The sequence below is a fragment of the Dioscorea cayenensis genome, chromosome 4 (genome assembly GCF_009730915.1).
Source record: "Dioscorea cayenensis subsp. rotundata cultivar TDr96_F1 chromosome 4, TDr96_F1_v2_PseudoChromosome.rev07_lg8_w22 25.fasta, whole genome shotgun sequence".
NCBI classification, from domain to species: domain Eukaryota; kingdom Viridiplantae; phylum Streptophyta; class Magnoliopsida; order Dioscoreales; family Dioscoreaceae; genus Dioscorea; species Dioscorea cayenensis.
The window spans coordinates 2,470,931-2,497,791 of record NC_052474.1 but is presented as its reverse complement, the minus strand read 5'-3'; the positions used below and the strand labels follow the sequence as shown (position 1 = coordinate 2,497,791).

The 26,861-nt window shown below is 34.8% G+C and overlaps 2 protein-coding genes and 1 pseudogene across 4 annotated transcripts; 2 read left to right on the top strand and 1 right to left on the bottom strand.

The window, feature by feature from the left end:
- Window positions 1-317: 317 nt before the first annotated feature.
- Window positions 318-4,950, top strand: LOC120258005. Of its 2 annotated transcripts, none has more exons than XM_039265338.1 (5): window positions 318-458; window positions 562-611; window positions 709-814; window positions 917-975; window positions 4,670-4,950. In XM_039265338.1, the coding sequence occupies exons 1-5, from the start codon at window positions 366-368 to the stop codon at window positions 4,716-4,718; spliced, it is 357 nt and encodes a 118-aa protein (XP_039121272.1). In that variant the 5' UTR covers window positions 318-365; the 3' UTR covers window positions 4,719-4,950. The 2 variants fall into 2 exon arrangements, with proteins under 2 accessions (XP_039121272.1, XP_039121274.1); XM_039265340.1 differs by lacking the exon at window positions 4,670-4,950 and adding an exon at window positions 2,995-3,161.
- On the bottom strand, window positions 4,749-14,922 carry LOC120258004 (ATP-dependent DNA helicase Q-like 2). 2 transcript variants are annotated; one of them, XM_039265337.1, is made up of 21 exons: window positions 14,731-14,922; window positions 13,549-13,769; window positions 12,890-13,036; window positions 12,594-12,809; window positions 12,030-12,134; window positions 11,841-11,945; window positions 11,642-11,764; window positions 10,975-11,063; window positions 10,526-10,562; window positions 10,416-10,449; window positions 9,337-9,389; window positions 9,195-9,272; window positions 9,034-9,099; window positions 8,703-8,769; window positions 8,534-8,587; window positions 7,452-7,562; window positions 6,794-6,876; window positions 5,944-6,022; window positions 5,492-5,709; window positions 5,182-5,407; window positions 4,749-4,867 (listed from the first exon to the last, which is right to left on the bottom strand). In XM_039265337.1, the coding sequence occupies exons 1-20, from the start codon at window positions 14,789-14,791 to the stop codon at window positions 5,189-5,191; spliced, it is 2,166 nt and encodes a 721-aa protein (XP_039121271.1). In that variant the 5' UTR covers window positions 14,792-14,922; the 3' UTR covers window positions 4,749-4,867; window positions 5,182-5,188. The 2 variants fall into 2 exon arrangements, with proteins under 2 accessions (XP_039121271.1, XP_039121270.1); XM_039265336.1 differs by lacking the exon at window positions 4,749-4,867 and having other exon boundaries at window positions 4,996-5,407.
- Window positions 14,923-23,749: 8,827 nt separating this feature from the next.
- Window positions 23,750-26,660, top strand: LOC120258539 (annotated as a pseudogene).
- Window positions 26,661-26,861: the final 201 nt, after the last annotated feature.

Here is a 26,861-nt window from a genome sequence, read left to right as displayed (position 1 = left end):
TGAAGATGTTAATTTTCATGTTTTATATTAAAGGGAAAATTAATTATAGCAGGTGTGTTTTTATTGCATTATTATCTTGCCAATTATATGCAGCCAAAATTACGTTTATAGCCTTTCAAAACTTTTAGGGCCAACCTAGTAAATATTAAATAAACATATATAATTTAAATTATGAAAATTATAATTGTTAAAAAATAAATTAAAATTTCCAAATATTGATTTTTATTATTAATTTAATTAAAATCTATACAAAATATTCCCCTTACAAAAAATACATAAATATTTTCAAACTTTCAAACGAAAAAACACCCAAATATTTGTGTCATCCTATATAAAGAGGGAAACCCCGCCTGCTGGAGAGACCCATGGCGAAACCCTCAGTTTCCTTGGCGTTCGTCGTGATCCTCTGCTTCTTCTGTCTCTCCGCCGTAGCAAAACCCCACAATCGCCCTATAAGCGTATGCTCTCTCTCTCTCTCTCTCTCTCTCTCTCTCTCTCTCTCTCTCCGCCTCCGATCGGGTTAGGGTTTCGATCTGATGTCGATCTTTGATTTGATTGTAGGACAATGAGGTTAGAGCGAAGAAGAACGCTTGCTACTCAGACATCGAGAGGTATGAATCCACATGCTCTCATAGTTAATTGTTTTGATGTCGATCTTGAAATTATCAATTTATGGGTTTTATATGGTTTATGTTTGGGTTTGAGAAGTGGTATGTGGGGATGGAAGTGCAAGTCTTCGATGATCGAGAAGGAGAATTGTGCATTGCGATGTGTTTCTCCAGTTTGCTATGATCTAATCTATGGGGGGGATCCGGTGAGAAATTGTTTTTCCCCGATTTTTCATTATTGATTTTAAGTTTCCGGGATTTTTTTTTCTTGTGATGACTTGTTTCTTGGGTATTTTCTTTTATCACAGTTGGAAGAAGGCGAGAAGGATTATGTGCGCAGCCAAGAATTCAAGTACTGCTTACACAAGTAAGATATATCTGAAAATTTTATTTATCCAATTTTTTATTATTGAATGATTTCAGCAACTTGGATTGACATTAGGAAGTGCAATAGACGTGCCTTCTTAGAGAGATAGGGAAAAAAAAGGGAATGCATTTTCCGATCACTGGTTGAATTATACTTATGATCATTTCTGATGAGTAGCCTTGTTGCCTTATCATGATTAGTTATAAAGATTGATTAGCATGTTGAGTGTTCTCAAAATTATTTTATGAGATGATTTATGAACTGGATATTTAATGAGCAGATGACTTAGGTTGAGGATAAACAAGAAATTGGAAGCTGTTAGATATAGTGTCTGAAGGTCTGATAAGGGTTTTTTATTATTATGTGAACCTTCTATTTTTTTACAAAAATATAGTAATATGAATAGTTTGGAATTGATTAGCAGTTTGAGTGCTGTGTCACCGGAGGAAATTGATTTGTGAGATGATTTATAAACTGGAGATATAATGAGTAGATCTTGTAGGTTGAAGACCTACAAATGGAATTGGTTAGATATAGTCCCTGAAGTTATGATAAGGTCTCTTTAGTATTATGTGAGTCCTCTAGTTTCTTTGTCTATAAAAGAAAAATATATAAAAATAATTTGGTATGATATCAATTGGAAATTATTGGATAATGAGGGCAATTGGTATTGGTAAGCATTCTGATATAGTATGAGTTGTTCACTTGATTATGAGATTCTAGGAATAGCTGTTTTGAATTTGTTCATTGAATGTGGGTCAGTCCCATCTCAAGAGATTTTGATTGTGGAGGTGTCTTTGAGGAGGTGGTCATTTTTTATGAAAATTCCAACAATATATTGAAGAGACACATACGAGATTTTTTACTGTTGGCTTATGTGATTTGGAGTTCGATAGGAAAGCGCTTCAATTTTGGAAAGCTGTAGGAATGGTGCCTTGAATATAGATTCTAATGCTTTGTTTTTAGATTCTGCTTAATGGGTTTTTGCTGAAGTAGAAATGCATTTAATGTGAAGACTCATGATAAAGGAAAAGGCTAACTAGCTAATAAATCCGATGATATTGATTTTTTTGTAGAAATTGGATATTATCCAAGGTTATGCTATTTATGCTTGCTGCCTCAATCATACTCTGTTGTTTGAGTGTTTTCTACCCTGTTATGATAATTTGCATTTATAATTTATTTGGTGCCTGTTATACTCCTGCTCAATTGGATGATAGTGTATATCTCTTAGTCGGGTGAGTGTAGTTTGGCATCTACCACCTATTTTGGTATTTGTTGGTAGATGGCTTTCTTTCTGTGTCAGAAACTAAGGATGTTTAGGTAAGAGGATTCTTTGTCTTCTATGCTTATTATCTGGCTATGAATGCTTTAAACGTTCTTTGTTCTTAAGATGAAAAATAAGGAAAATTAGAATGGCACGGTATGCATTTCAAGTATTTGAATTATGGGCTAAAAACATGATTGCAGTATAGATCATTTCAAACTTGTAAAATCTAAAATTTATTGTGACCCAGGCCAACCCAATCCTAGACTACTGAGGACAAACATAACAATTGTAGTTCATGTGGATATTTTAAGTTCTGTGTGCTCTGATTCATTATTTGAATGCTTATCCTTTTGACATAACTGTTTCATGAACAGAACTAGTTAAGTAAATTGTTGAGGGTGTTCCTTAAATCTCATGCTAATATATTTGTGTAATCGGTGATAATCACGTGGTTTGGGCATGTTTACTCAATCTAATAATTACGCATAATTTTGTGGGAGGTGCTGTGTATTTCGTTCGGGAGTGTGTGTGTATGTATGTGTGTATTATATTTCTCCGCTCTTATCAGTGAAAATTAATTTATTAACCATAAAAATATATATTTTCTATTTTAAGGTAATCAGTGATGATATTTGTTTATTGTATTGCATTATTTATCATCGATGATTATAAAATTAAAGTTTCTGATTATATTGTGTAATTATTATGGTTTTCAATGTGTCATTGTAATTTTAGATGTACTTATGCAGGTATATTCAAACACACCTTGCACATTAAATCCTACTTGTTAACAGTGTGAAATTAGTGACGTATGTCATCTTTGTTTTTTTGGAGGAGCGGTGTAAATACATACACGGGTAATAGCGGGTTCGGCTCCAATCCAATACACCTCACATCTATTTTTTTAATATACATTTAGATATATGATATTTATGTTTTCAATATTTAGGATTTAAACTTTGTTAATATTTCCTTTTTATGTACAAAAATTAATCTAAATATTGAACAAATTTTCTTCCGCAAAAAGTTAGTCTTTTATATTTTTATTTTTATTTTTATCTTTTAAAGATTTTTAAATGTAAAATTTATTATTTCTTGCATTAATTGGACTGAGTTTACATTCAAAAAACTAAACTTCATTTTCTTTCTCATCACAACAATTGCAACAAACTTTATCCTTTTTTTTAATTAAAATTTATATCATTCTTTATATAGATATAGATTTTTATGATTTATTTCTCTTAAATAATTATAGGAAGAGCAAAAGGAGGTAGTTAAAATATATTGAGAAATTAATGCTTTAATTAAAAAAATAAGGATTTTATTTTTTACAAATCTCTACATTAAGAAAATGTTTCATTATGATTGAATAATTGTGTGGAACGAGGATATCAATCAAGTTTAAAATCTAGCCATTAAAACTCATAAATGACATGTCAAAACATTTAAATATGTATTGGATGGAAAGTGTATCGGATTGGAGGTAAATCCCGTAATTAGCATGTTTGGAAGTAAATGTGTAGTTACTGTAAATTCCCGTTTTGGTTTTGATTTGAAAATCATAGAAGTTACATTAGATAATTATTTTTGAAAAATAGATATTAAATCTTGATGAAATAACTTAATTTTTAACTTTAATTTTTAACTTATTTTGCTAACATGTTATTTTCAATAAAATTAAGAAAAAATTACCAATCATTGCCTTAAAATAGAAATTATGAATTTTCTTGCATTTTGTAAATTATTTTTCATCATTGCTATTAAAAGTCGCTTATTCCACGATGGAGAACTCTCTCTCTCTCTTTGTATGAGTGTGTGTTAACACACTGTTAACACCGCTCTGTTCAGATGATTAATTTACCCAGTTAAACATCAAAATTCAAATTATTGCCAATGACAAAAGCTGAGCAATTTGTAGGGCTTTATATTTTCCTCCTAAACACGCCAATTTCGGTAAACACCAACCTTTGCATGAGACACTAAAGCGAAAATTTTTTCTCTAAAAATCAATTGAAATGGTTGCTTGAAGTCGAACCCCTTTGTATAGATTCATGCATTTCTTATTGCATTGTGTTTTATATCCATTTAGATGTCATACAAACCAAAGAAACTTGGACAACTTGCTTACACATAATTTATATGGGTTGCCATCGCATTTTTATAGTACAAATTTTTGTACATACTGTTACAATTTTCTTGCCCCTTAAAGAAGTTAGTGATTGATATCCACATGTGCTAGAGCTAAAAGAAGATTGAACAGCGACGATGAAATAATTTAGATGATTTTTTCTTAAAATAAAATTACATGAATAAAATTAAAAATCAAACTAAAGCAGCCAAATTGAGTGGTTTTCAGATGGCGGTGGTTGATATAGGGCCCCTCTTCTGATTGCTTCTTACTCCGCTTCATTGGCTGTGGTGCAGATTATCACTGGGTGAGAGTCTAGATGGAGTGAAGGGGGCGTTTGCTTAGTTGTAGACGGGTCAGCATCATTGCCTATTTATTTGGTTTCTGGTTTTGGAAGTTGAATCCGTTCGTGTTCTTTGTTTAAACTTGATCACCCGGGTAGTGCTAACTTAAGAGGCTGCGGTTGCCAACGGTGAGATCAACATGTGATTTACCTGTAATCTTTCCTTATGAACGTTCATTTTCCAAACACCCACAACTTTTCTTAATTTTTATACAATGACTTAATTGTTTAGCATGTTTCTTGTGGTTCTATAAATAGTAAAGAAGGAAAAAGAAAAAAAAAACCCAAAAAAGACTTATCGCCATTGCATAAATATATAAGTTACTGTTCCCACTCATTACAATCCATTTATCTATGTACTAACATCACCATGCCTGCCTATCCTTACTACTATCCTCAAATTTAAGGATCTCATTCACCGTTTAAAGCGCGATGGAACTTAATGACGCAAAAGAGTCAACATACCTACTACCTAGTCCATGCAACCATCCCCGTCTTCACTGCTCTCAATCACAACAAGGTCCTTGGCCTTTCTCCGCTTTTTGGTAGTTGGATTCGCGTCTCCATTACCATTAGCATTAGCCAAATCTGGGGTGCTACTACTAGATTGCTTAGATAGGTATTGCTGCATGAAGGCAACAATCTGAACCCCATACTTTTCAGTCTTTACTTTACCAATTAGCTTTTCCAACTGCAAAATTGAAGACCGTCAGATGCGCATTGTTCACTATCTATTTAAAGATGTGAATGTGGTCAGTCATAAGTGGAAGTATACCTCGTTAATGTTAGTTGGCTTCTGGGTGCTTAATGTGCAAATTTGTTGAGCAGATAAAACAGCATGGGGAAATACACCCCCACTGCCAGCAGCCAGCTCCTTCCGGAACTCATCAAGTTTAACCTCAAGGTCAGATGTTAGGTTCCGCTTAGCAGCTTTCACACTGCCTTTGTTCACTTGCTTTCCAACGCAAACTTCCAGCTTAACCGCTTTTGTACCTGTAACGGAGCAACAAAAAAAAAAAAGATTTGCATTGTAACACTAAAGACCAACTATTCAAGAGATATAATATCCATGTCAAACCAGATATAATCCACTCATTATTTATTGGTGTAAGGTTTATTGGCATGCAAAAATTTATGCTACCTTCCCATAGTTCATCCTCAATACAATCAGAATTGTCCTTTTAAATGGAAACCAAAAATCACATGATAGGCCAACAGGCATCTAACCTTGCAATGCTTGTTTCCACAATGGTCCGAGTACAACATATGCATTGGTAGCATAGGCAGTATGTTGAAATTCTTCTTTCTGTGTCAAGATCAATCAACAATTTCAGATACATTAAAAGGTCTGACAAACAACATCATTGATTACAAGAACAAATAAGTATTTAAATATGTCCATCAGAGCAACGACAGTACATTATCTGAGGAAAAAAACACAATTGCTTCATAAGTGTACCGGTGCAGCTTGAGATATTACAGTCCTAATAATAGAACAGAATACACAAAAATGCAGTATATTCCATAACCGCAAAAAGAAGGCATTAATTAAATAACGTGGATCAGCTTATTAGGAGATCCGATGACAAATTTTATTAAAAAAACAACAAAGCAGGACATTGAATTCAATAAAGAGTTGAACCATATCTTTTTCACTTACACTGGCACAAACCAACCAATAAACCCTATCCTATCTATCACACGAGCATTGTTAGGAGTGTCTAAGAAAATAAGTACGAAGAGACCTGTCTTGCGCTAATAAGTTGTTGCAGGGAAAAAAATCTTGAAGAATGTGATACAAGATTATCACATCAAACATGATATGAGAATAGCAGGACTACTCATTCTTGAGATGCAACATAATCAACTAGGTGAAGTAAATAAATAGCATGCTTTCAACTTGCAAAATACATTCCATCAATTCTGAACAAAAATTCGAATCATAAAATGTTTTTTTAATAAATTGAGGTTAACCAGAAATAGCTGCAAGATATTAGACCTAATTTCTCATATCCTAAAATCAAGAGAATGATACTATCGCAAATTCCAAAAGAATATTGATATGTCAAATGCTCACCAAAACACGGCCCAGTATTAGCTGAAGTATAAGGTGCTCAAGTTCTTCCTTTTTAAGATCAGAAGCTGGAGGGGTACTTCCACCTACTCAAAAATAGCATCGTGTCAACTGTTAAGTCATTAAAAATTTAAACACCCAGATAATCAGGGTAAAAGAAAGACAAAAAACAGAGTGACTTAAACAATATATACATATATATTGCAAAGAGATAGGAGGTTCATGCACAGTTCAAGTCACCATATTTGTCATACATTTGCTTGTTTATCTAGAAATTTTATATACAGAAGCATGAAACACCAAGCTAGCTTTTCACCATTGTCATGGAAAATAAGATTGGAGAAGGCCATAAAAAAGATCCAAATTTTAGTAACACAACTTTAAGCACCAATTTAATCCTACAACTTTGGCATTTATTATAAAATTCATGGAAATCAACCTCAATCATTTCCCATGTTCAATTATAGCAAATGACAATGAAAAAGGTCAGCCTCGGGCCACATTTATTCAAGTTAGCATGATGCCTCAACTTGAATCCATAAGACAAGATCATCTAAAAACATTAATAAAGCTAAGCTGAATTTGTAATTGATCAGATAAAATTAATAAAGGTCTTTATCATAATTTCACAGGAGGGCATATATTTAACAAGAGGTCATACCCTTGTCATTTTTCAACTTAACTTTAACCTTGTCCACCAATTGCAACATGGTTGTTCTCTGGTCAATTTCTTGCATGTCCCGTAACAACGAGACTATAAGTTTTGCTTGATCTGATCACAAAACAGAAAAATATCAGAATCCTTTTATCATGTCAAAAGCAGTGAAATATGATTCTTGCATTCATGATATGTTATAGAATCTATTTGCTGTCTTCATATAAAATTTTATTGAAAAAGATGTAGTGAGAGAAACAAACTTCATGATAAATTCTCCGTATTTTAGTGGCTAAGGCCTCAAATGAGCAAGTATGAAGTGAAAAGTAAACGATGTTATCAACATCACAATCATTGACCAAAACGTATGCAAACCATAGTTCATATACATGTAATCAAGCATCAAGAAAACTCCTCAAGGGCAGAAAAAACTTTAGACAATCAACCATACAAGAGCCAATGCAAAATGACAGCAATCTAGCAACACTAAATTAAGGCTATCAGGTAAAAGGAAAAACTATCTTTTCTCAAATGAAGTTCAAGCAACGTGTGCATCACAAGCAAACAGAAACTGAAAATGTCAATATTGTCTTGTTGCTTTCATCACTTTCATTTTTTTTCAAAAGGCAGCAGTTACCCCATTTATTGCATGCAATGTGAGTGAAAATTTTTGCAAGTGTTAAGTGAGTGGAAAGATCTTCCTCTGGTATTAATACAGTTAGAAAGAGGAACAACAAATACAAGTGTTATTGAAAATTCCTTTAAACAACTCTATTAATACGTACTTAACATGCCATTCACTCACTGTGAAACTACAAAGAAGAGAAGAATCAGCAGAGAGAGATAATTTTCAGTGTGCCTATTTGAAGATACACACATATCTAATGCACATGGAAGCAAATAAAAACAACAGTGCAACAGTTAGGAGCCTATATTGGATGAGGTGAAAATTCCAGAATTGACAAATGACATCTTTTTTAAGGCAACTACATCACCAACCCAGTGTAAAACCAGACAGAAAATTAAATAATGCATTAATGAAGAAAAAAAATAAGAATTCTGCCAAAGTTGAAAGAACTACATCATACAAGTGGCATCTACTTCTGTAATCTGACTTCCATAAGCACAGTTGTCACACATCCCTGGAATATCAAGGATCAGATTAACAAGGCTTGTAATTAAGATTTGTTACTGCAGAGGAAAAGGTTGGTTAGGAAGGAATTCTGGAAATAAGCATGTGAATACTCAAAGAGCTACCATTGCAGTCCTGTAATGGCTCCCCAAAATGCTGAAAGAAAGCACTTCGCCGGCAAGTTCTTTTAGACTGTAACAATAAAAGCATGATTATACTGCCACCCTTTGCTTTGATGTCATTCATGATACTACCTAATCTTCAAATCTATAATATTAGTTCCAAAATAAGAGAGAATTCTCTCCACTGTCAAATCTATTAGACAAATGAAGATGTTTGGTCACCATTGAAATAGTGTCCTTGCTCATCATGGGTGATAGGCACACGACAAGATGCAAGCATACTGGTAAAGAGTTGAAATAAGTCCATACATAAACATGCAAGTTTGGAGGCTACCTGACAATATCGCACCATATCATAGAGATTTTGCAAGCCACAATTCTCATAGAAGACCATAGAACTCTGTATATAAAAGCAATGCAAGACACTAAAGGATAAGGGATTAAAAAAAAACAAAAGAAATATGTGAAAGTTAACAAGTTGTATCATAGTTTTACCTGACGAGGAACATCACCGGGTCTGTAATATAACACACAATCAGATGGAAGCCCATCTCTCCCAGCTCGGCCACTTTCCTGTGGTCAAGATCCATTAGGAAAAATGTGAAACAGGACAAAATAGGCAAATGAATAAAATTACCTGATAATATGTCTCCATTGACTTACTGAGGCTGTGATGAATGACAAATCTAACTAAACAGAAACAATGGAGAAGACTGCGTTATACAAATGTCACGTGTACTCATCCAAATATAACCAACAATTCAACATTTTAGAAATGGCAAGAATTCAATGAAACAGGACTGATTTCACACAGCATGTCTGAAGAAGCCTTGAACAGGGAAAGCCCGAGATTGGAAAAGGGTCAAACAACCATCCCAGAAATTGAATACTCAGAAAGTGGTGCCAACAATCAAGCAAACAAATTGGAGTCACGGAATCAGTATGCTATATTGTTAGGAAGGTTAACAATAGAAACAACTTTCTTAGTTTAACAAACACTAAGACTAGATAGGAGGTGATACTATAAAAGAATCATCATACTTTCTTACTAAAAGGAAGCTAGTTGTGCTAAGCACAACCAAGAATGTTCAAATGATAGTAAAGTATTATGAGAGATGGAAAGGCTTAGAAGCATTTCTTGAAAAATAAAACAAGTATTTCATCATAAATCTACGCCAAGGCATGGCATACTGCTTCATCTGGCTGAATTGATAAATGACAGGAAGGTAACTGCAATGATAACTGGAGACAAAATATTAAAGAAGCTTATGTGCATGAATAAATGAATTCAATGAGTTAAAGAAGACAGATTTTAATGCTAAACATACTACCCTTGATATTGGGGCAACTAGCATGAGGGAATGATGACTTCATCAGTATCAAAATAACCACACTTACAGATCAGAATCAAGAAGCATAGCTGAATTTATAATCTACCTCAATCACACTAGCATTTGATTTTTTGTTTCTTGAATAAAACGATCTGCTCATGTCTAAATAGAAAAGGGATTAGAGAACTAAAAAGAAGAATATGAGAGACCCACTTCAATTCATAGATGGTCACTAGTTGCAAAACGACTTGATAGCAATGTAGAAGCAACTACCATAAGTACAAAATAATGACTAGAAGAGTTATAGAGTCCAATGAATAAAAAAAATCAATAACTTCTACAAACTGTATTGTGAAAGAGAATAAAAAACTGTCATCAAACATACCATCTGGCTTATTGATTCCCATTCCAAAAGCCACCTGTATTACAGTGAAAGTTGTATCAACAGAGAAACAACATATTCAACTGCTAATAGTTCTTTAAGGGCATACATACCGTACCAACAATAACTTGCAATTTGTTGCTGCTCCAACTGTCCCATGGAAACAAAGACCATTATCAAATCCAGGGTTCATATTCATAGGATTTCCCTTAATTATTCGGGACTACTTGCAAATATAATACTACAATATCAGTGATAAATTGCACCAGTTACACATTCAATTCCATAGGAAGAAGAAGAAGAGCCAGCCATGTTCAGTTTTGCAAAAGTCTGTTTCCACTGATGTACCTTCTTCAACTCAAAAGAACAAGCAATATGCAAAGCATAAAAACCTATAAGCCAAAATTGGTTCAAATAATCACATGAGACTACAACATGCAAGGGACACTTTCACCATCAAAACCAATAACACAACTTACAAAATCAAGATTAAGGATGCTCACAAACAAGGTAGAATTATGCCAGAGGGTGATTGTGTTTTTTGTTGAAACCGAAAACTTACCGCAAATGAACTTTCTCACGAGCAGTTACATCCATATCAGCATGATAATAATCAGCTGAAATCCCATGTTCCCGCAGCTCCTTTGCAACCTATATTTAAGTAAAAGTGTAAAACAGAATGTATAATATGCAAAGCTGTGCAAATAGTGTTCAATTAAGACACCAGCTTAAAAGTTAAGCATGAGGTAAGATGTGCTTACTAGCAAGAGGACATCTTCATTGCAAATGAAAAGAGGAGTTAGAAGAGTTAGAAAGGTAGTCTATCCACTATACTCACAAATGGCAACTGGATCATCATATTAAATAGGAAGTTCACAAGTTAAAACTCTTGTCTTCAACATTAAAATTCCAAGTACTCTGATAAACATAAAAAAGCAACCATAATCTGCAGAACAGTTTATGCATAAAAGGTATCACCACTATGCCAATTTCACATAAACAAAGTAGTCCACCCTTACTTGTCTAAGTTACAAAGTTAAGAGAAGACATAGTAGCCCAAGGATGTGCATTACAAGATCTATGTACAGAGGTGACAGATAACTGTGCAAGAACTTAAATGCAAAACATGGAGATAAACCAATGATCTTCGGATCTTCCCATCTTAAGTGAATAGAGAATGGCATATCAACTGTCAAAATACATTGAAGTACAATAAATATTCTAATCACCTGCTCACATTCTTTTCTAGAGAAGCAATACACTATTCCAGACTCCTTTTTGGGATATGAGCCTTTTATGTAATCTGCAATTTCATCAATAAGCACCTTTCCAATAGATGGCTTCTCATGTACCTTCATGAAAAGAACTTTCAGATTTATGTGCACTTTTCAATCAGTAAGAGTTAAACCAACATTGGTAAAGGCAAACCTTGTAAAACAGATTGGCCCTATTAACTGTGCTAACAAACTTGATGCATTTGGGTATATGCAACATCTCCATAAGATCCGCTTGGACTTTATAAGTAGCAGTCGCCTGTCAAAGGCCCCATTAATGATGGATGTCAGCAAACATAAATACTTGACATCAAAATTGATAAGTTTTCATAGTAAAACTTACAGTCAAAGCAATTAGAGGAACATTAGGAAATTGAATCTTCAAAATACCAAGATTTTTATAGTCAGGGCGAAAATCATGACCCCATTGACTACAGCAATGTGCCTCCTGGATTTTGAATCAGAAAGTCAGTCATAATAAGCTCGCATTATAAGATGGAAATAATAACTTTCTGTTACCAAGGTTTAATGTGTATTACGTTTAGACTTCAGATCAAAATTCAGAAATATTCACAAACAGCAGAAAGCTTATATTACAAAAACCATATTTTAATGGATTGTAAACAGCTGAGCAAAATTAAAATTAGGTTTGTCCAAACATAAAAGGCACAATCCTGCTATGTCTATAAGCAATATTAGAATTCAAGAACTGACAGCATTTGTCCCACGAAGCAGCATTTAGACTTTCAAGACCCTATGGATCTGTGAAGGATCAAAGATGATAGTGAATTTTATTCATTTCTAATCACCAGGTTCAACTAGTGTAAATTGCACTTGCCAGATTTGAGAAATATAAACAGGCTGACAATAAAAATTTAATCTGTTAAATGCACAAACTATTACTCACATCAATTGATATAAGAGAAAGACGCCCACCACGATAGCACTTCTCAAGCTTTGACATAAATCTTTTACTCTTTGATATCTTTTCAGGAGTGACATACAAAACTTTAATTTCTCCTTCACCTTTATCTAGGGCTGTGTAGATAAATTTTTCATCTTCCTTGCTAGTTGTTGAAGTCAACATGTACGCTGAAATGCCCAAAGCCGTAAGTCCCATAACCTGAAAAATTTGCAATTTAAGTCAAAGAAAACTCAAGCTATAAACAGTTATGAACAGGTTAACATCATGCCAAAAAGTACCTGATCTTGAATAAGGGACAACAAGGGGCTAACAACCAATGCAATGCCATCACGAAGAATAGCAGGAAGTTGGTAGCAGAGGCTTTTGCCACCACCTGCAGCCATTATAACTAACACATCTCTTCCACTCAAGACAGCATTTATAATCTGGACAAAATACAAGTCATAAGATCAACAATGTTTTTGATGATAGATTATGAAAAGATTAAGAAATGCTACTTTTGGAAACATGCTTTGATGGAAAACAACTCCAGAATCAAAGTATCAGTGAAACTGGATGTAAGTATTTGTGCAGGAACTTATTAATGTCCCATTCACAAGCCAATTACCAACGTGACTTTGGAAAACAAGAAGAAAGCAATTATTCCCTGTTTTGCTCCAGAAATCCTTGTCAAAACATATATATAAAGAATGGTACATGGATGTTTCAAGTTGCGGACAAGGATTATCAACCACCACCTGAGCCATTGGTCAAGAATAGCAGGGAAAATTTCACTGGAAAAGTAGAATTTTTATCTGAAAAGAAACTAGAACTTTCAAATAGTAGTGCCATGTGGAAACTATTTCATTTTCAAAAGGCCCATCAAAATATCTCACTACCAAACATAGCTCTTATTTCACTCATAAAAACACCGACAATTATATTCCCTTGAACTTACTTCTTGCTGATTTGCTCGATAAGTTGAAATACCAAAAACATTGAATCGAATATCATCGGCTTCAGCGTCCCATTCAAAGGAACCTGACCAATCTTTTGCTGCAACATCAGCATTGTTACTTGGTACAGATTCAGATGTTTTGCATACGTCCAGCAAAGCTTTTAGCTCGGATTGTCTCTCATACAACTTTTCTTGGCGATCAAGCAGTGCTCTGATTTCATCTAAAAAGGGAAATAAATGCTGTTACAGCAAATAATCCATAAACTATCTTCAGGCATGAATTAGTACATTTGAAGGAAGTTTTAAAAAAAGAATCATCATTTGTCTTCAACTCTGAACCTCAATTATTTCACCACATTTTCAAAAATTAATTATGCTAAACAGATAAAGCATCCACAGGTTTTATAAAGGAAAGAAATGAAAGGAAATTTCTACAAACTTTGTTGGTATTTAAAGATACCTTCACTATCAAAATGTGATTACGATGTCTTGATCATGTGAATTCTAAAAATGATCCTTCAAAAAGCCTAAGTAATGTGTGTTGGACACAGTCAAGTGCAACAAGGATCAAGTGGTCATATAAAATTCAATTTCAAACTCCATAAGTATAAGCAAGAACATCATAACATTCATAAGAAAAGAAAATCACTGAGGGATGCACACCAATTTGAAATGTAATGAACCTAAGGAATAGCAATTAGTACAGCAATAGATCAAATTCAATCCCCAAAACCTTCAAGAAAAGAAAATCACTGGACAATACCATGCCAATTCGAGAAACCCTATGACATTGAAGAATGCACTCCTAAACCCTCCACAGACTAAACCTCCATCGCTTCCGCGTTAATAACCCACTCAGAAGCAAGAAACCACATCAAGAACTCTAAGATTCATCAAAAAATCTAATAAACATGATAGAAGGATACCAGTCACCATAGCATTGGATCAAATTCAATCAAAAAGGAGGCTATGATCAAGAACCACAAAACGTTCAAGAAAAGCAAATTAAACCCTACAACGATCATTCAGGAATGAACTCATAAACCCTCCAGTGACTAAAATTCCATCGTATCCGTGTCAAGAACACAATTAGAACCAAAAATGCAAGTCAAGAACCCTAAAATTCGTCCAAAAAAGAAGTACACTTGGAACCTGAAGATTTCTAGCGATTGGGATCCATACCTTGGACGTCTTGGAGCTCAGCTTCGACAACGAGGAGCTCCTCCGCCACATCATCCTCCATCCACCACGAAACCCTCGTCAGAGAAACCCTAAACTTCTTGCGATCTCTTGAACCAAACCGCGAGCGCCGAGATCAAATAAAGAGAGAAGAACCCAACATGCTGCTACGTTAAAGCCGGTGTCCTTCTCGCCGGATTGAATCTAAGCCGTTAAAATGCGGACCGTTGATCATCCTTGAGATTAAGATGGAGATTGATAAGATCAGCGATGTTTTCTCTCTATTGAAATCCAAGCCAGCCCATATAACTAACAATTTGGGCCAAGCCCGATCCAGTAAGTCTGAGGCTGTCTCTGCATGTTCTTATAATTCCCAAAAGATAGCTTTCTTTTATTTATTTCTTTTTTATAAAATCAATAAATTATGTAGATTAATTCATTATAACTTTGTTATTTTTAAGTCTTTAGATTTGAAATAAGGCGGGCAGGCCTGATAATTTATCCAATTTTTGTTAAATTAATAATATAAATTTGTATTAATATAATCCTTCTTTTCAATCATTAATGCTTATTGATAATATATATATATATGTCATCTCAAATAATTAATTTTCATGAGTGATGTTTGATTATGGGATGACCTGGGCCATCAGACCACCTCACGAAAAACATTTTTTTAAAACAGAAACTAATAATGTTGATTATGAAACATGAAATAATTTAATTTAAAATTGTATATTTAAAATTATACTAACTAATTTTAAATTTGATCATTTTTATTATTTAACCCGCCCTCAGTTTTTTTATTTTTTTAACAAATGTGATAAATTTTGTTCTATACAGGATTGTTAAAAAAAACAAATAACAGTGGAAAATATTATTTTTCCATCATAAATTTATTAAATAGTAATTAAACAATATCGTTTATCGTATATCATTTTTATTATATTATATAATATTATTGTATAATTTATACAAAAAAATAAAATTTGATCTTTTCACCATCACATTAATTATGTCGGTATATTTTTCCACTGTGATAAGCGATATTTAGTCATCGGTCCTTTCAATTTGATGCATGATTCAAATCATTCATGTTACGCCACAATTTATTCTAATTTAATCCATTTTACACATTTCCGTCCAAAAAAAAAATTTAAAAAAGTACGCTAACAATTTTAGGACCAATGCTAGGTATAATCTTATTTTGATCACAAACAAACAAAATGGTTACAGCTGGCAGCAACCAAATGCGCCTAAATCCTCCACTAAGAAAATATCTATAAATCCTAAAACCAACAATTTAAAAAATCCGTACATATCTTGCCATTGACACCTGAACATGAAATTTTATTTATTTATTTTATATACCATGCAGTTATAATATTTTAATTAATTTTTAAAAATAAAATTCAGTTAAAATAAGAAATATTACTCTCAGAAGTCTCACAAAAAAATCTAAAAAAACGTGAATTATAAACTGAAAAACTCTAATTTTAAACTTTTAAATCACAATCATATGTAATTATCAGTGAGTTAATTCATATTTTTTATAGTCAAATTTTTTTTAATAAATATAAATAAATCACAGCTTTTATTGAAATAAAAAGATAAAAAAATAAGACAGACACGAAAAAAAAAGTAACAAATAAACAAAACAACAGAAAAGAGACAAAAGTCTCATCATAGGTGAGGGTATAATAAAGTAAATACGGAAAAAGCAAGTAAAGAGGAAGCTGGATGGGCTAAGTCATCATCCTAAAGACACATGTCTACCCAAGCTACTGAAGAGATGAGATTACTCACTGGGGTAAGTTATTCTCAGGGTCGCCAGGTGTGATATGTGGGTTTACTGCTTAAGAAGTTGATGGACTCTTGATTCTCTGAGAAGCTTCAAGATTGAACAGCTGAGAAGAGTTTAGAGCTGCAGATAACCAAGTTAAGAGTGTATTAGCAATCGTAAATAAAGTAGAATATAAGGGCAAGCATTTAAATTGAAAAATTCGAGTGTATCGGTGTTGTTTGGATCGACTTTTATAGTGATCCCAAAAAGACTTTATTTTATAAGTTAAGTCGCTATGAGATTTTTATATTGTGTTTGGATGAGACTTTTCCGAATAAGCTCAGTCGTAAAATAAGTCTCAAATCTACAACTTATTTTATAAAGCTCCCAAACACTAGCTTATGGAAATAAAGTTCATTTTTGATAAAGTTTATTTTGGTTAAGTGCGTTTCTTAAAAATGCCTCGATCAATCCAGAGTAAAAGGGTATTTTTAGTAATTTTTTGTTGTAAAAGTAATTTTTAAATAAATATACAAACATTTTCACAACTACAAAAGTGTTTCTAAAACTAATACGTTCGAAACGAAAAAAATATGCATAAAGTGACTTAAGCTTATTCTAAAAATCTTTTTAAAAGTGCTTCTACAAAATTAAAAAAAAAACATTTTTTTTAAAAGCCAATCCAAACAACCCCATAGTCAAATTTTATTATTCTTTCCCTCTCTCTGTGATATTCCCGATTATGCTTTCAAGAAAAAAATAAATAAACAAAATAGTCTATTTTGAAGATGAGCTTACGCATGAAGGAAGGGTGTTTGACAAAATGACGAAGTCGTGTTCACACCCGCATCCACCACCAAATCTTATAAACGAGATCAGCGGCGTCCACGTCATCAGACTCGTGAGGCCCGCAATGAGAGACGAAGCGGTTTCACCGTTCACACAAACCAATCAAAACGCGAGCTGAGCTCCATCTCCCCAACCCGGGCCACGCGGTTTCTCCAGAACGCGCACCGCGCCCCATTTCTGCTTTAGATTTGCCTTTTTCCATGTGGTCGGGCCCCACCCTTCCTGTTTGATTGCGTGGCAGCGGTGCTTGATCCCATTCAATGATTTCTCTATAATACCCTTTGTAATTTCTTATAAACCCGTTGTTGTCCATCAATAATTGTATTTAAGTTTATCTTGTTATATGTAAAAGTCATTATTTATTAGTAGTTTGGAGATTCAAGTTTATCATATTTAGTACTTGGTCTTTGTGAGTCCAACGATCTTCTGGAAGATCAATGGCGTGCATTTAAAGTATAGGAAATTAGGCAGCTCCTCTTTCCTCTTTATTTAATAAATGTTATAAATTTCAGACACATGCATTCAAAACAACCTTTTTTTTTCTCTTTTTTTATTTATTTATGGACTCAAATAAGAAGGCCCTGCCTTGTGATATGTTTCCCACCGAGATCATTTCAATTCCTTTTGTGGAATCAAGTTTGCCTCGGGATAAGGCTATTCCTTTTGATTCTCAAACCGATCCTTCTCATGCAATTTCAGTGTATCCAAAGCCAAATTTGATTAAGCTTGATCAAATTGCGGATCATAATACTGAGATTATTCATGATCATTCAATTTATGATAATCTACCTAAATCTAAAGGAAAGGAGATTTCTAACCCGTTGGGTCCTGATATTTCCAACACTGACAATTTACCTACTCACTTGAAACCTCAACCACCGACGATCTCTATTCCAGATGGATACAAATGGATCTTTATTCATGGCGGTTGGTCTTTGATCCCTTGTATCAACTCAGATAAGTTCTACTCCCAGGATCCGTCCCCCCCTATCACCCCATTGAATGATCTTTCTGATGAAGAGCTAGTTGATTGGGGTGATGAAGACGACCTTCCTATAGATGTGATAGCAGAGGATGATCATATTCTGAGTGAGGAGAACCTCTCTCAGTTAGAAGCTGAAATACTCAAGGAAGAACCACTTGTGGATCACTCGATTGTACCCGGGAACCCTTCTCTCATTGAGAAGGAATCTTCTCCAGTTAATCATGCGAATGTGGATCCTGACATCTCACTACCTAATATTCAACCTGCAAAGTCTTCCACACTTCGTCAGAATCAGGAACAAATTAGAAGGAGCAATCGCAATAAGAAACCTTCTGGTCGTTGGAATGAAGATGCTGGGTTTATTTCTCATCCACCCAGATCAACAAAGAAAAAAGTCCCGGATGATCCCAGAGACGGTACGTCTAATTCCATTAATGCAGTTATTTTTTCGTCCTGGACTGATGCTCAATTCTTTAATTATAGCAATGCTTGTGGTGTTAATTTCCAAGGATCTCCTAACCATAAGTTTAAATGCTTAGACAATATTCGTAAACTTGAATCTGATAGGGCTGGAAATTTATCTTCCTCATCTGGATCTCCTTCGAGATCCAACTGCTAGAACTTTACTGTTTTTTAATGATTGTTTTATGTTGGAATGTTCGTGGTCTTGGCAGACCCTCTAAACGCCATTTAGTTAAAGACATCATATTTTCTTCCCGAGCTGATATTGTATGTTTACAAGAAACCAAACTACAAGATATTCATAGCTCTATCTGGAGATCTATTGGTGGCTCAAGACTGAACACTTTCGAGTGTCTCCCTGCCATAGGCTCCGCTGGTGGTATCATTATTGCTTGGGATAGTGCCCAGGTATATGGTAATCTAATTCATAAAGGAAATTTCTCCATTACTATTGAGTTCACAAATCTTTTCACAAACATTAAATGGGTTTGCACTAGCGTTTATGGACCTAATGCAAACTCCATAAGGACTGATTTCTGGAACGAAATTCGCACAATAAGAAACTTACACAATTTGCCATGGGTAATATGTGGAGACTTCAACACTTCATTCACTTTGGAAGATAAAAATAAAGGAGACCCTAATCCTAGGGACATCGCTAGTTCACAAAAGCTTTTAGATGACCTCAATCTTATTGATCCTCCTTTACATGGACGAAAATTCACATGGACTAATGGACAATCCGATCCAATATGGGTTAGACTGGATAGATTCCTCTACTCTCACAACTGGCCGCTGTTATTCCCCAGCTCCTACCAAAGTGCTTTACCAAGAATTGGTTCTGATCATTCCCCTATTTACTTGGAATTTGGTTATCATTCCACTCGGACTAAATTATTCAAACTTGAAAAATCTTGGTATACCAATGACCAATTAGAAAACTTAATCCAAGATTGGTGGTTGAATCTTAAATTCGCTGGTTGCGGTGCTTACAAATTTTCCAAAAAACTCGCTTTTTTAAAATCAAATCTACGCCGTTGGGCAAAAGAAAATTTTGGAGCTTCCAACATTCACAAAAAATCTTTGCTCTCTGAACTAAATTCACTTGATTCCCTGTATGAAAGAGGGACACTTTCTATGGATGATTCCAATCGTTTAACCCATATCCGATCTGAGCTATACACTTTACTAAAACAAGAGGAGATTTATTGGAAGCAGCGATCCCGAATTACATGGCTTAAAGAGGGAGATGCAAACACAAAATTTTTTCACTTACTTGCCAATGGCAGAAGGAATAAAAATTTCATTCCCCGAGTTAAAAGTAACGGGAGTTGGATAGAAGGTAATCATGATATTGGGAAAGTCTTCACTGTACATTTTCAAGCCCTTCTTGGCACCTCTTTAACTCATCGTTTCATGTTCAACTGGCATTATCTTTTTAATTTTAAAGATAGAGTTGATCTTTCTACTCTTGATCTCCCATTCTCAACTATTGAAATTAAAAATGCCGTATTTGAGTTAAACGCGGATAAGGCCCCAGGACCAGATGGATTCCCAATTTTCTTTTACCAAAAACACTGGAACCTTATTCAGGAGGACCTCATCAATCTGTGTCGTGATTTTTATGATGGATCCATTAATTTTGAACGAATTAATTGGGTTCACATTGCTCTTATTGCCAAATCAAATGCATCTACTGAGGTCTCTGACTTTAGACCCATCAGTCTTATTAACTCTACTTGTAAAATCATTTCCAAAATTCTTGCTACTAGGCTGAGTCATAAGATGGGGGATCTAATTGACAATTCTCAATCTGGATTCATAAAGGGCAGATGTATCGCAGATAACATAATCGCTGCCCAAGAAGTGATTTTTAATCTTCAAAAAAAGAAACTTCTCGGCTTTGCCTTTAAAGTGGACTTCGCTAAAGCTTTTGACTCTCTAGACTGGAATTTTCTTCTTGAGATTCTTAGGGCAAGAGGTTTTGGCAATCGTTGGATCTCTTGGATACATACCATTCTCTCAACTGCTAAAACTCAAATACTAATTAATGGTTCACCTCAAGGTTATATTCGTTGTAAAAGAGGGTTAAGACAAGGTGACCCTCTTTCCCCTCTGCTGTTTGCTTTAGCGGCTGATACTCTTAGTGCTATGTTTACCCATGCTATTAATTCTAAAGTATTAGTTGGAGTTCAACTTGATCAATCAAACAGCATCTGTCAACTACAATATGCAGACGATCTTCTGATCTTCTCTGCAGGAGGGCATGAAGACCTTAAAATTATCAAATTAATACTTTATCTCTTCGAAGGTTGTTCCGGTCTTTCAATTAATTATTCTAAAAGCTGCCTGTATTCCACTAACTCTGGTTACCAACCACATTCTTCTTCAGCTAGAATACTTAATTGCAACAGAGATTGTCTCCCAATCACTTACCTGGGTATTCCACTCACAGGCCGAAGACCTAGACGACAAGACTGGACAAAGTTAATTGAATCCATTCGTTCTAGGCTCACTTCATGGAAAGCCAATTATCTTTCCCTTGGGGGTCGTCTTACCCTCATCAACTCTGTTTTATCTTCTCTACCAGTCTACTGGATGTCTGTTTTCAAATTACCAGCTTGGGTAATCCTTGAAATCGATAAAATTAGGAGAGACTTTCTTTGGAAGGGTCCAGATCTGGGGTCTAAGGGTATAAGGTTGATCGCCTGGAAAAGAATTTGTAGACCCCGTTGCATGGGCGGTTGGGGTATCCTTGATCTCCAGATATTCAATAATGCTTTATTAGGAAAGTGGTGGTGGAAGCTCATCACCAAGCCGGTCTCCTGTTGGACAAAAATTGTCTCTGCAAACTATGTGATAAGTGATGCCCCTGATATTCTATATCATCATCCTCCAAGAAATAAATCTTTCTTCTGGGCTGGAATTAATACCATTCTACCCTCCTTTAGATTCTGCATATCCAAATCAATTGGTAATGGTAACAAAACTCTGTTCTGGTTTGATAAATGGCTTGAAGGTCAATCCCCAAAAGACCGTTGGACATCACTTTTCTTGGACTGCTCTTATCCTTGGATTACTTTAAGACAATTTATTCTTATAACTAATTCCGGTTGTAATCCATTCAGGACAACCTCTGTTGATGACTATACCGTTTTAATGAACTCTATTCCAGACTGTTCTATTGATCAAGAGGACTCTTATACCTGGTCTCTTGATAATAACGGAACCTTCTCTGTCAAATCTTTCTATAATTTCTTAATTGATGGAGGCACTCGCAGTCAACTTTATTCCAAGTTCTGGAAGACAAATACCCCTAGTAAAATAACATTATTTTGTTGGCTTGCCTGGGAAAACAAAATTCTTACTCTTGAAAACCTTTTTCTTAAAGGTTGCAATCCTAATGCTACTGACACATGTATTCTATGTCATAACAACTCAGAATCAGTAGATCATCTTTTTATTAATTGTTCGTTTTCGGAGAGAATATGGTCCTTCTTCCGAGGTTTGTTAGATGTTGCTACTCTCCCATGCTCTGTTTACAACATCTGGACCACTTGGATTCCCTCCTTAAATTCTGCCTCTAGAACTCTCTCAGATCTTTGCTCTAGAGCCATATTCTGGAACATCTGGCTGGAACGCAACAGTCGTATTTTTAACCAAAAATATTCATCAATTTCTTCTATACTCCATAAGATAGCTAACATGCTTCTTTCTTGGATCACTGCAGACTCGGTGCCTCTTCAGCAGGAACCATCTGATGCTGCTCAGAAGATCAAGCGCTCTCTTAATTTCCTGAGCTCCAGATCCACGGACACTACTGGCGAAATGGCGCACACCACAGACCGGGAGTAATCTGCCTCTCTTTTGTTGCTGGACTGGCCTTCGTCTCCAGATGGTGGACTTCGTTAGCCCAGCTCGCTATCTTCCTTCTTTTCCTTTTTATTGCTTTTTTTATCCTAGTCTTGTTCACTGCTATTCTCATCCCTGGTGAGGATACCAGTTTTTATTTTATTGTCTGTCAGTTTGTTTCCTTTCACTCCCCTTTTCTTATTAATAAATTTGTGGTTTATCCACTTTATTCAAAAAAAAAACAACCTTTTTTAATGTGTACTTTTTAAATTCACTATTAAAAATAGATAATTTTAAAATATATTATTTGTGGATATTAAAGACACCCACATAATTAAAAACCAAACAATTAAAAAAGATGGATGGAATTAAAGATTTAAAAGGCAACTGCACAGATAGAAAAATGTTTATAAATTCAAAATCGATCGATGTCTCGTATAATATATTCTTATATAATATGCATATTAAATATAAAAAATATTTATCTTTATCACTCTATATCATTAGATGTCCATAAATTAGATTGTGTAACCTGTCTTCATATATATACATGAATTTAATTAGGTAAACTCATATCATATGCTATAAGAAGTGAGTCAATAAATATACACAATACAAATTAAAAAATCAGAGCAGCTCATAAATTGTTTTCCATAAAGCATTTTGTTATGGAGTTCATTATATAAAGAGACAGTATTATATTATATTATATTATTAAATACATACTCATTAAAGATATATTGATACTAATTGATTCAAGAGTTATTAAAAATCCCAAGTTAACTATGTATATAACCTAACCCATGGTCAAAAGTCATATACCATGCTAGATGCCTGGCCATAACCTCAACTAATTACTCATTCTTTCTTATATAAACTTTTTCTCCAATACAATGAATTAAAAATAAAATATATAAATATTAATACGATGGTCACGCACATGTCAGAGACCCATCTTGTAAGTTCTCAAATCAAGCCGCTAAGGGGTAAAATCGTCAATTTACTATACCAAGAGTCAAGTCAGTGGCAATTACGTAAATTATAAGAAATCCAACAGCCATATAAAGAAGGAGCCTGCCCTCATCGTCCCGGATCGCGACCTCCGTTCTTCTTCTAATAAATCTCTCGACGGAGTTAGAGAGAGAGAGAGAGAGGAGATTAGGGTTAGGGTTAGGGTTTGGAGGGGAATCGAGATGATGCTCAGTGGAGGAGGAGGAGATGGATTGGGGATGCTGATGCCGGTTCATCTTAGCCCAGCGGAAATGGCGGCGGCGGCGGGGAGCGGTGGTGGAGGCGGTGGAGGACCACATCGAGTGGTGGCGAAGGAGGGGGAGAGGGTACCTCAGTGGAGCCAGGCGGAGACTAGGGATTTCATCGCGATAAGGGCTGAGCTCGAGCGGGATTTCACAGTCTCCAAGAGGAACAAGACGCTGTGGGAGGTGGTTTCAACTCGCATGCGTGAACGAGGGTATCGGCGCAGCCCCGAGCAGTGCAAGTGCAAGTGGAAAAACCTCGTTAACCGATACAAGGTTTGTATACTTGTTTCTCGATATCGTTCTCTTTATTTCCACGTTGGTTTTTTCATTGAATCTGTTTGATTTCTGTGTTTTTCTTATTATAATTCTTAAGATGAATCTTGATTTTTTTTTTTTTTCTTAAAAAAAAATTTCTCGTTCTGATCTTAGATTTATCTATGTATGTGTTGGATGGATTGACCTGTACGTGTAAGGTAGATAGCTATCATTTGATTTCTTCTTCTACACGTCTATTAATTCCTTTTCTACAATCTTTCTTGTAAATAGCGTTGTATGTTAAGCTGATGAGTTGATTGGTTAGGGTTCGAAATTGGATTGTGGTTCCTCAGTTGTCAATTACTCTATTCATTATCTGCCTTTATGCAATCCCTTTTGCTGGATTTTGTTTAACTTCTGGTAATTTTACCTTTTCTTTTTCCTGATTGCAACTGGGCATTCGTTTTTCAAATCTGTATTTTGATGCGTGGGCTTAGAAGAGATTGAGCTAATTATCTAGTTTTCTGTAAGTTTTCATTTTGGAGTTGTGCTTTTTTCCTTTATTTTTAGATTTCCAGGTGATGCTCTTTCTCTCTCTCTTTCTTTCTTTTTTTTTTAATGTTTCTAATTCCATGAAAAGGCACCGACTCGGGTCTCCATTATTAATTTGTACTGCATTTATCTATATTCGGTCTATTTTCTTTACGCTTTCTATTTGATGTATTGATCATAACTTTGTCATAAAATATAAATAAGGGTGTTATTTTGGTCTACTTGACAATTTTATTAGGCACTAATGTATAAGCGTTTTTATAACAATGGAAAATCTTGCTCTAGTTGTCAACTTCGGATGCTAAAAATATTATGAACCTGTGAATGCTGATAATTGGATCTGGGATTCAATAATGGGAACATTAGGACCAGATCATGGCTTTTTTAATGGAAATCTGCTCTATTTCTGAATAAAGGGAGACACTTTCAACTTGTTAGATGAGAACCATTAGTGAGTGCTGCCATCTGTCATGCTTTTTATTCTTTTTTCTTTATATGGTTTTGACCATCAATTTGTGAAAGATAATTACAAGCTTTATTTTATCAAATTGGTTTTGTATTACCGACCATTATTTGAAGCGTCTTTATCTTAGCTGATGGTATTTATTGACAATTAATTAGCTTTAGGATTTTAGTATGTGTTTTACGGCATAACCAGGGAAATTAATAAAGTTGTCCTTATTCAACTTTATGTTGAATAGATTGTTAGTTCTTAGATTTCATGTTTGGATTATCTGATGCTTATCTCAAACCCTTTTCAGTCAGCAATTTTAGAGTTTTAGCTTATGCATGCCTATGGCCATGGCATAAGTTTATCTTCCTGACATGTGTATAAACTTCTAAAATGACAGGTGGCTGTAACTTTGTTTGTAAGTGAGCAAAGATGATTGGTTTGAAAAGCTGGTTCCAAAATATCTGGTCAAGTTTTACATATTTTCTATGCATTTTTTCAATATCATTGACACGAAGCCCAAGCAGTAAATAGTATAAGATATAAGTTTTTACCTATCCTTTGGTGTTTTTTGAACAGAGAAGCGCAGAAGTTTATTGTCATTTCGTGCTTTTTTTTTTGGGTCGGATATTTTACATTTTAAATAAATCCTAATCAAAATCAATATGTAACTTGACCTTAAACTGAGCAGGGTAAAGAAACCTCCGATCCTGAAAATGGAAGGCATTGCCCATTCTTCAAAGAGTTGCACGCTGTATTTCAAGAACGTGAAAGAAATATGCAACGGCTCCTTCTTGAGTCTGAATCTGGTGTTGTCCATGCAAAGAAGAAATTGAAAAGGTTAAGCGGGGATCGATCTTCTGAAGAATTTTCCGAAGATGATGATGAGGATGATGAAGACACTGATGATGAACGCCTATCAAAAAATAGAAAGAAAAAGGCTGACAAAGGACAGCAGCAGCAACAACAGCAACAGCAGAGGGCTACAGATAAATCAAGGCCATCCAGTAATATTCATGATATACTGCTCGAGTTCTTACAGCAACAGCAGCGCATGGAAGCACAGTGGCAGGAGATGATGGACAGGAGGATACAAGAACGCCGTATGTTTGAGCAGGAGTGGCGGCAGTCAATGGAGAAATTAGAGAGAGAGCGGTTGATACTGGAGCAGGCATGGAGAGAGAGAGAGGAGCAGAGGAGAATCAGAGAAGAAACAAGAGCTGAGAAAAAAGAGATGCACTTCTGACCACTCTATTGAATAAACTCATCCATGAAGGCCTATAGCAGGGCAGCCACAGGTACCTACTGAAACCCATTGGTTCAAAGTTGTGATCAATCTTTTTGAGGTTTGTAGCTTCCAGCATATTTTTTATTCTCTTATGTTATACATATACAAAAAATACTAAAACATGAAGTTGCTTGAAGTTGAAAAATCGGTAGCCTGCTAAATTGTGCTTCTTGAAAAAGGGTTGTTGTAAGATTTGGGTTTATTATCGTGCAGCTGTTTGTTTATGACTCTATATTTCCATTCACCACCGGTTGTATTGATTCATTTTGTTGTATTGTAAAACATGATGGTTTATTGCCAAACCAACAAATTCTGGTAGTTTCTTACCAGTTCAAATCTGTTTAAAAGTTGACATAATGTTCTTTGGAATTCGTCACATATCAACCATTTAATTTCCGTTA